Source organism: Mesoplodon bidens, assembly GCF_964165515.1.
Source record: "Mesoplodon bidens genome assembly, chromosome: 13".
Taxonomy (NCBI): Eukaryota; Metazoa; Chordata; class Mammalia; order Artiodactyla; family Ziphiidae; genus Mesoplodon; species Mesoplodon bidens.
In genome coordinates, this window is record NC_138169.1 from 19,035,960 (window position 1) to 19,045,167 (window position 9,208).

At 58.5% G+C, this 9,208-nt stretch overlaps 1 protein-coding gene across 3 annotated transcripts; it reads left to right on the forward strand.

Annotated features, from left to right (window-relative positions):
• The first annotated feature begins 1,114 nt into the window (after positions 1-1,114).
• TMEM119 (transmembrane protein 119) lies at positions 1,115-7,527 on the forward strand. Of its 3 annotated transcripts, none has more exons than XM_081252419.1 (3): positions 1,115-1,205; positions 4,031-4,109; positions 5,389-7,527. In XM_081252419.1, exons 2-3 carry the CDS (start codon positions 4,071-4,073, stop codon positions 6,247-6,249), a joined length of 900 nt encoding a protein of 299 aa, XP_081108545.1. In that variant the 5' UTR covers positions 1,115-1,205; positions 4,031-4,070; the 3' UTR covers positions 6,250-7,527. The 3 variants fall into 3 exon arrangements, with proteins under 3 accessions (XP_081108545.1, XP_081108547.1, XP_081108546.1); XM_081252420.1 differs by lacking the exon at positions 1,115-1,205 and adding an exon at positions 3,409-3,427; XM_081252421.1 differs by lacking the exon at positions 4,031-4,109.
• Positions 7,528-9,208: the final 1,681 nt, after the last annotated feature.

Below are 9,208 nucleotides of genomic sequence, written 5' to 3' on the forward strand. Positions count from 1 at the left end.
CCAGCCACCTGCCTTTATCCACACTGGTCCTTCCTCCTGGGATGCCCTTCCTGGGTGGGTCTCCTCTTGCTGCGACTGTGCTCATTCACAGCCACATCCTCTAGGGCGACTTCCTTGCCTCTTTCTCTCAGGGGATCTCTCTCCGTCCTGGGGTTCCCCGAGCCCTTGACCTCTCTCCTGCCACAGACCCATTTCTGTTTTGTAAAAAAATAATTTACATACGTGTGCTTCTCCTTGGAAGTCTGCGAGCATCTTGAGGGCTGGGCTGTGTCTGATTTGTCTCTGAAATCTGCTCAGCACAGGGCCTGGTGCTGTACAGGTGTTCATTAAGCATTTGATAGATGAATGAATGAATGGTGCAGGAATGAATGAATGCAAAGGACTACTGTCCCACTGGATCCCTCAGGTCTGCCAGAGGGCCCAGTACCCTGGGTGAGCCTCTTGAATTCACCCTGCCTCACTTTCCCCATCTGGGAAATGGGGCCACGACTCCTGCTCTGGCCATTTCATTGGGGTATCACGAGGCCACAGATCTCACGATGTTAGAGCCATAGGGAACCCAGAGGGCTTCCCACCCACCCCTGCAAATGGGGAAACAGAGGCCTGTCGAAGGAAAGGGCCTGACCAGGGCCAGACAGTGGGTGCCAGGACTCGCTCCCTGCCTCAGGCCTGACCCTCCATGCATCCCTTAAATGCAGCCCGGCTCCCACTCTGCACCCTGAGCCTCGGAAAACCTGAGTCACAGCTGGAACCAAGTGCGGGGAATTTTCCTCCTCATTTTCAGGGACCTCGGAACCTCCCTGACCTCATCCCCTTCAGAAGGCGAGGCAGGATCCCAGCTCTCCGGGCCGTGGGTTCTCCACAGGACGGCCCTGTCTGTGTGTCTGTCATCTTCAGACTGTCCTGGGGACCGGCGGTCAGGGAGGAAATGCCCCATCTGGTGTCCCCGGGGCGTGGAGGGGACGCCCACGGGTGTGAGCAAGGGGGGACTGTGTGTGGCCGAGCTTGGCCCCGCCCCTGCCCCTGTCCCCACCCCAAACCCACTTAATGAAATCAAGCTGGCCCCGCGGAGGGGAGGGAGGGAGAGGCGGGAGGAGGCGGGAGGGAAGGGGCGGGCGGGCGGCAGCCCAGAGCCGCGGCCACAGGGCACTGCCACGGACTTGCTCAGCTCCACCTGGCGGGACACACTGTGTGCAGAGGAACTGGTGAGTCCTGGGGGCCCCTCCTCTCTCCAGGGAGCCTGGTGTGTCTTGGAGTTTAGGGGGCCAGTGTGAGTGCTTTGGGGGGCTTCTCTAAGTATGTGTGAGCTTTGAGTGTGTGTTGGATGCTACCTACTTGTGTGTGATCTGCACTAAGGGGGCGGGTGGTGGGATGTGTGTGCACCTTGGATGCCTCCTGAGTGCGGTGCTGGGTTGGCCGGAGTGTTGCGTGTGTGCAGTTGTGTGTGGGTCGTTGGGGTCTTGCTGTAGGGGATGTGTTGTTCTTGGGGAGTGGGCACCAGGGTAGGTGCTCCCGGGGTCTGCGGGAGGGTGGTATGGATGGGGGTGGTCCCATCCGTGGGGATACACGGGGGGTGGTCAGGGGGTGCATATGTGCACATGTTGTCAGAGAACCAGCCCGTTGTGTGTCCACATGTGTTCTCTGTGTATCTGTGTTGGTGGGCAATCTGGGGTGTCGAGATGTTATGCGTCTGTGTCTTTGTGCCTGTGTTGTGTCTGTGTATTGTGTGCCCGTGCTGCTGCTGCTCGCGCGCGCGCGCGCGCGCGTGTGTGTGTGTGTGTGTGTGTGTGTGGATTTTGAGCCTTCAGGACCCCCGTCCCTCCCCAGGCCTCCCATCCAAGGGGCCCAGGTCCCTGTCCTCGGCTGCCCCGGAGCAGGGGGTGCAGAGGTTCAGCCAGAACCCGTCCCCACAAGGCCACTAATTGAAGCCAGGTTTTTGTGGGCCACCCCTCCCCCTCTGGCCACCAGTCTCTGAATGGGGGTGGGGCAGCCACTCTGGCCCATCAGTCTCAGGTTCTGGGGAACTTGGCCTTAGGGATGGATTTGCCCCATCTGCCTATTCCCGACCTCAAGTGGGGCTATCACATTTGAGAACAATAAACTCTGAGTGAGCTGGGCTCTGAAGAGAGTCCCTGCTCCCAGCTAGGAGTCCTGGATAGTCACGTGGTGCCACTAATTGCCATCTACACTGTGCCAGCCATCGCTATTTCTTGTCCTAACAATAGTCCAGGAAGGTGGCCTTATCCCCATTGTACAGATGTGGATACCGAGGCTCAGAGAGGTGATCTGCCTGGCCTCAAGACACACAGCTGGGAAATGACCTCCTCCCAGGTATTCGGAGCCGCCTCTCCAGTCAGGCTCTGCCTTGACTGGCTGTGCGACCCTGGGCAGGCCTTTCCCAGTGTTGGGCCTGGGTTTCCTCTTGGGTTAAACAAGAGGAGATGGCCTGACCCCACCTCTTAATGGCCTGTGAGTTTCCACATCCTGGAAAAAATGAGGACGCAGGGAGGAGGTGGGGGCAGCTGATGGGCAGAACGATCATTTCAGAGCAGCCCAGTTCAGGGTGCCCATTCTACAGATAGAAGACTGAGGCCCAGAAGGGTCAGGGGGCTCGTCAAGCAGGGTCACACAGCCATCTCCTGTGAGGCCCGGCCGGCTCCCGCACTTTGCCTGCACCTTTCCCCCGGAGCCCTGTGGGGACGGTTGTGGTGGGTGTGAGGGACTCTGAGAGTTGGGGTCTCAGCCTTTCAGATCCAGAGGTAGTTTGTGTGGCCTCTTTCCTTATCCTCTGCCCCCACGGATCCCGGGGAAAGGAGGACTTTTCTCTGTCCGACTCACTGCCGCACATTCGTGTGTGTGCGTGTGTGCATGTGTGTACGTGTGTGTGCGCGTTGCGTGTGCATGTGTGTGCATGCGTGCGTGTGTGTGTGCGTCTGGTCCTGGATTCCTCACTGGCCGCTCAACGAGATTTCACTCAACGAGGTAAAAGAGTTGCTCTTTCCTGGAGAATGGGGGGAGACAATGAGCAAATTTACACATCAGGTGAGGATAATCATCATTTGTCAGCTTGGGGTGGGAAAATTGGCTGGTCCTACATCTCTGCTGGGGTAGAAATTCGGCTGCTTCTGAATGTCACCTTCCCTCGGGGAGCAGCTGCTCTGCGCCAGGCACCTTCTGAACTGATCTCATCCGGTCCCAACAGCTCAGCGAGGCAGGCCCTGTGTTCACCTCCTCCCCCTGCCCCCAGTCTACAAATGGGGAAAGTGAGGCCCAGAGGGCCCGGGCAGCAAGCTAGACCCAGATGGAGCTAGGGTTCTAATCCTGGCCTAACTGGCCTTATCACTCTGCTGCCTGCAGGGCTTCACAGCCGTCCCCCCAGGAAAGGCCCCTGGTCTTCAGGCCCCGCTGGTCAGAGTTGCCGTCTATGGTGAGAAGTTTCAGCTGCCGCCATGAAAGGTCTCTCCCGGGCTTGACACAAGACAGAAGGCAGGGAGGTGACTGGCAAGAGACAAAAACCCCAAAGATCAAAGCTCTTTGTAGGAACCTTTGCTAACAAGTGTCAGAGAGGGGAGGGCCCAGGAAGGCTCCTAAACTTTGTGGAACATCTCAAATCCTGGTTCCAGCTGACAAGTGATGTCAGCCAGAGATGTGAGCCCGTTCCTGGGCCAGCCTGAGGCACATGAGAGAGAGTGTGCAGGGTGTGTGTGTGTGTGTGAATTCTCAGAGTCACAAAGAAGAAGGTTCAAATCCCAGCTCTGACACTTAGCATCTGTGTGCCCTTGGGCAGGTCACTGTCTGTCTCTGAACCTCTGTTTCCCCATCTGAAAAATGGAGACAATGTTAGTGGCCAGGGCTTCTGTGGAATTGCACCCACAAAAGGGGCTCAGATGAGTAACCCGTGATAAAAGTACACGGTGACCAACTCATTGAAAATGAACCCCTGGGTGAGTGTTGCCTCATTTGATGTCCTGGGAATTATCTTTTGTGTTTTGCCATCTGAGCCAGTTTGTCCAAATTTGTGTCACATCAGGAGGCCCCGGGTCACTTGGAACAAGCCACTCGATGGCCCCATGTCATTCCTACATCACCTTCTGAATCCCCAAGTCAGCGTGAGTCGGTATTGTCACCCACTTTATGGAGCTGGGCCTGAGGCCTGGGCACTCGAGGGGACCTGCCGTCAAGACACTGGGCACCTGACTTCCTGCTCCAGCCCAGGAACTCACTGTGTGGCCTGGGGCCTGCCCCTTGCCTTCTCTGGGCCTCTGTCTCCCCATTTCCATCCCCTGGAGAGGGCACCTCAGTCAGGGGATCGTGAGGCTTTTCCATCTTGGCGCTTGTAGCCCCATCCAGAGTCCTGTGCCCTCTGCTGGGTCGGGCAGAGGCTCTCAAGGGGCAGCCTGGGGTGCGCAGGAAGGGGTTCCTGGGTTTGTCTGAGAGGCCAGGCTGACTCGCACTGGCTGGGAGATGTACTGCTTTAGAAGCCGGACTCCTCCATAAAGCTGGGCCATAAGGAATTTATTAGTCAGCCGGGCTGTCTGGGCTGGGGAGGGTCTGGGGGGTTCACGTCGGCAGCAGCTTTCCAGCGGGGGGAGGGAGGTGCGGGGTTCATCTGGATCCCATTTGGTGGCAGCCATAGGACTTAGGCTCCAGCTTTGTTCCAGGCATGAGGGTTTCCTCTGGGCCTCCAGGCCCTGCTTTGAGCCTTGAGGTGGGGGTTAGCCACAGGGCACATGCTCACACAGGCCTCTGCTGAGCTCAGAATCTGGATGCTTCAAAACCTATGAATCTTCCAGAGACGGGACCGCAGAGGAGCTGGGAGCAGCGAGGATGGCTTCCCAGAGGAGGGGGTCAGCTCTCTCAGTTACTCTCTGAGCCCTACCATCCTCTCTCCCTCCGTGCCTGCATCCAAACCCCAGCTCTTCCTTAGCAAGTCACTTAATTCCTCTGAGCCTCAGTTTCCTCACCTGGAAAATGGGGCAGAATGTAGTACCTGCCCTACTGGGCAGTTCTCAGGATTCAATGAGAAATTCCATGTAAGAAATGTAAAATAGTGCCTGGCACATGGCAAGCAATGAAAGGGTAAGCTCTTATTCATTCAGCCAACTCCATCAAGATGCATTTATTGAGCACTTGCTGTATACCAGCTATGATGCAAAACCCTGAGGGTGCCGAGATAAATAAGATTTAGCCCTTGCCTTCCAGAAGCTCAGAGTGAAGTCGGGGGGACCAGTGTAAACCCCGGGATGGGGTCCATTGTATGGTGGGGAGGCTCAGGCCCAGGGAAGGGAAGCGACTTGCTGGAATAGGCTCTGTGTCTGCTGCGCCTCCTCAGGGTCCCCTGAGGCTGGGGCCCCGCCCTGACGTCTCTCCTGCCTCGCCTCCCCACAGGCTCCAGGCAGCATGGTTTCCGCGGCGGCCCCCAGCCTCACGGCGTCTCTGCTGCTTCTCCTGCGGGTGCTGCCCACGGCATCCTACTCCGTGTCCCTGCGGGCCACCTTCCTGGAGGACACGGCGGGCAGCGGGGAGGCTGAGGGCGCGTCGGCCTCCTCCCCGAGCCTCCCGCCACCCCGGACCCCAGCCCTCAGCCCCACATCAGTGGGGCCCCAGCTCACGCCCCTAGCGGGCCCCAAGCCCCCCACCAACTTCCTGGACGGCATCGTGGATTTCTTCCGCCAGTACGTGATGCTCATCGCTGTGGTGGGCTCCCTGGTTTTCCTGCTGCTGTTCGTCATCTGTGCCGCTCTCATCACCCGCCAGAAGCACAAGGCCTCTGCCTACTACCCCTCATCTTTCCCTAAGAAGAAGTACGTGGACCAGAGTGACCGGGCCGGGGGCCCCCGGGCCTTCAGCGAGGTCCCTGACCGGGCCCCTGACGGCCGGCCCGACGAGGCCCGGGATTCCTCCCAGCAGCTCCAGGCTGACATCCTCGCCGCCACCCAGAACCTCAAGTCTCCCGCCAGGGCCGCCCCGGGCATGGGAGATGGAGCCAGGATGATGGAGGGCAAGTCAGAGGAAGAGGAGAAAGGCAGCCGGGAGGCAGACCAGGAAGCCCAGGGACATGGGGTCCCGGCAGAGAAACCAGAGGCGCCGCCAGAGGAGCCCTGCTCAGTGCAGGCAGATGGGGCTCTGGCAGCCACTGAAGGTCAAGGGGAGCCAGAAGCAGCTCCCTCATCAGCCCACGAAGCCGGGGGCCCAGCTGGTTCCCTCGGAAACCCCTGTGCTTGTGGCAGTGTCCCCCCCAGCATCTAACAGGCCTCTAGGGCTGCCGGCCCTGATTGTCGGACCCCTGGTGGTCACCTCCTTGGGCACAGAAAGGTCCTCGGCCCTTACCGTGCTCTGACACCCCCTACTTGGCCACTGCCCGCTGCAAATCCCGGCATGTCTGATCTTACTACAGCAGGCAGAGATGCTGGTCTCTGTTCCACCCTCAGGAATCTCATCGACTTCGAGAACATTTGTCCCCGCAGCCCCAAGGGCTACATCCCAAAGTACAGCTCCTCTGGGGAGATGGAGCTGAGAATGTGTCCCCGTCACAGCCACGTCCGCTGGGAAACATATGTCTCAGGTCCCTTGTGACAATGCAAACATCGCCGCTTTCCATCGAGGTAGGAAAGAGAAACAGAATAACTGGGAGTTTTGGAAGAGGTTGAACAGATGGGAGATGCAGAGGTGCCTGGGGTTGAAGCAGGGAGAGGTACCACAGAAGATCAGTCGGGAAGCTTCCGTGAGGGGTCCTGCACCGATCACGACAGGTTCCTAAGTGAGCATTTCCCAAACTGGGTTCCCTGGAGGAAAGATTTTGAGGTCCAGTGAATGAATTGAGAAAACATTGCTTCTCTGCTCTGCGTACCCTCCTTGGAGCCCCCCAAGGCTCTGACAAGTCCCGCAGTAAAGGTGCCCATGGAATCTGATTTCGCTTAGCCTTTCCCCAAAAGCTTTTGGCCGCGGAGTACTTTTGTTTTTGTTTTACAGCTACAGAGTAAAATCCTGAAGAGAACACTCTGAAAGTTACAGCTCCAGATGTTCTCCAGGGCGCCCCCTCACCAGTTCCTGGTTGGTCCGGGGTGAAGGCTGTGGAGGTGGAGGCTTAGTCTCTCAGGCGCTGCCTCTCATCCTGCTACTGCTGCGGGCATGGGGCAAATGAATTGAACTTTCTTGCCAGGGCCCCAGAGCAACCTAGAAGTGGTGGGGGGCAGTGCTGTGTGTGAGGGGACGCCACTCTGGGGGAATCTGAGGGGATCAGGGAGGGTTTCCAACAGGCTGGAGCAGGGGGATCCCGACCCCCTGCCCTTCACACACACACACACACACACACACACACACACACACACACATATCTGGCAGCCTGTGCCCATAGCATTCTTTAGTCTTCGACAAGGGAGCCTGAGCTCTGTCCTGATTTGGGGAGGCTCTGGGTGGGGACTCCTCTTCCCCATCCCTCCGTCCGCCCTCCCCCCAACCGCTGCACAACTCTCCAGGTGCTAGGATATAACAAACTAGCACAATAAACCTTTATTCTGGCCTGAGCGTCACTGGTTTTCTTGGGGCGGTAGTGGGGGAGGAATGAATCTGCTGGGAGGTGGGGAGCATTTCCCCTGGGCTGTTCCATGGAGGTGGGGCAACTTTCTGGGGCCAGGGGCTGAATGGGCAGATTGGTGTGGGAAATGGAGGGAGGGATGGATGGATGCCCCATGGGAACAGGGGCCGGAGCTTGTGCCCCATCAGCCCTGGGCTTGTGGCCACAGAGGCAGGTTCCACGCATGCCTCTGCTACTTACTGTGTCTGCAGGAGAACCACCACCTCTCCGTTTCCCCTAAGGGGCAGTGGAGGGGCTTGGGGCTGAGGTTTCAGTTTCCCCTGACCCTGCAGAGTGGCGAAGGACTGGCCCGGGTCTTAGGGACAATGCCACACTCGCCACACCCTTGGCCAGTGGTGCGTGGGGGTGGAGGCAGCCCTGGCTTGTGTCTCCTCGCCCACCAGCCTCCTCCTCGCCTTTGATGGCCATCCCTGCGGCCACTGCTCCCCCTCCGTGCTGGAGCTGCCAGCTGGAATCCAGATGCGGCTGGGCTGCGAGCACGTGCTGGATCCCTGGGGTGATGGGGGCAGGGAGGCCATCCTCCTGCAGCCCCTCTCCTCCGCCGACCCCACATCCATCCGGAGGGGGCCGGGGTTTGGGTTTCATAACACACAATGGCCACTGTCTTGCTCAGTAGGGAAGGGCCCTCCCTCTCTCAGCCCAGACAGGCTCCTGCCCAAGAATGCAGGGAGAATCGAAATACAGATACCGAATACCCGGATGCTGGGTGGCTGGGACCACGTCACTCAACGTCTCTGGGTGGGACAGGTTCTCTCCTTCTTCCTGAACTCCTGCGGGGGTCCTAAGCGCTGGGGTGTGGCTGGGAAGTGCATGAAGCTTCCTCATGACAGGCAAAACCCAGGTAAGACAGAAGCGGACATTGGTGATCCCTGGAGAGCAGGCAGGGAGACATCTCCCAATCAGCAGCATCCTGGTCAGTGGCTCCCCATTGGTGCCCAGTGGGCCCTCCAGAGAACGTGGAGTGTGTGGCCTTAGCCACAGCCTGTGTCCCCAGGTTACTGCTGGGGGGGATAAAGGAGGTGGTCTGAGCCCCAGTGCAGGAGTCAACCTCTCCCTCACCTCTGAGCTTTTACAGCTACTATTCCCTCTGCCTAAGACACCCTTCCACCCCCCTCCTTGCCTTGCTAACTCTCATCTTCTAGCTTCTGGCTTAGATGTCCCCTCCTCCTGGGAGTCTTCCTGGACGCCCCGCACCCAGCCTCTCTTCCACAGTCCCCTGGGCTCAAGGATGATAAAAAATTGTTTACAATTAAGGGGCATCTGTTATGTGCCAGGCACTGCTCTAAGCAGGGGACAGCATTAACTCATGGCAACCCTACGAGGTGGGCACTGTTATTATCCCCATGTCACAGATGGGGAAACTGAGGTCCAGAGAGGGGAAGTCAGTTGCCCAGGTCACACAGCCGAGATTCCAGCCCTGCAGTCTGATTCTGGAGTCTGAGTTCTCCGCTGGGCTCTACTGCTTTTCTGATGAATGAATGAGTGACTGAATGAAGGAAGCGCTTGGGGAGGGAACAGCAGGGCCCCACTACCACTGAGGCTTAGAGCCCCTCCACTCTGCTCCCGCCTCTGTGATGGAGTTTCCCCGGAGGGACACACATCTGGCTGGCA

Excerpts from the sequence above, each read along its gene's own strand:
- TMEM119 (XM_081252419.1), top strand. The coding sequence starts at position 4,071 with ATGTCATTCCTACATCACCTTCTGAATCCCCAAGTCAGC. Across the intron at positions 4,110-5,388 it reads TTCTGAATCCCCAAGTCAGC|GCTCCAGGCAGCATGGTTTC; the intron begins GTGAGTCGGTAT and ends GCCTCCCCACAG.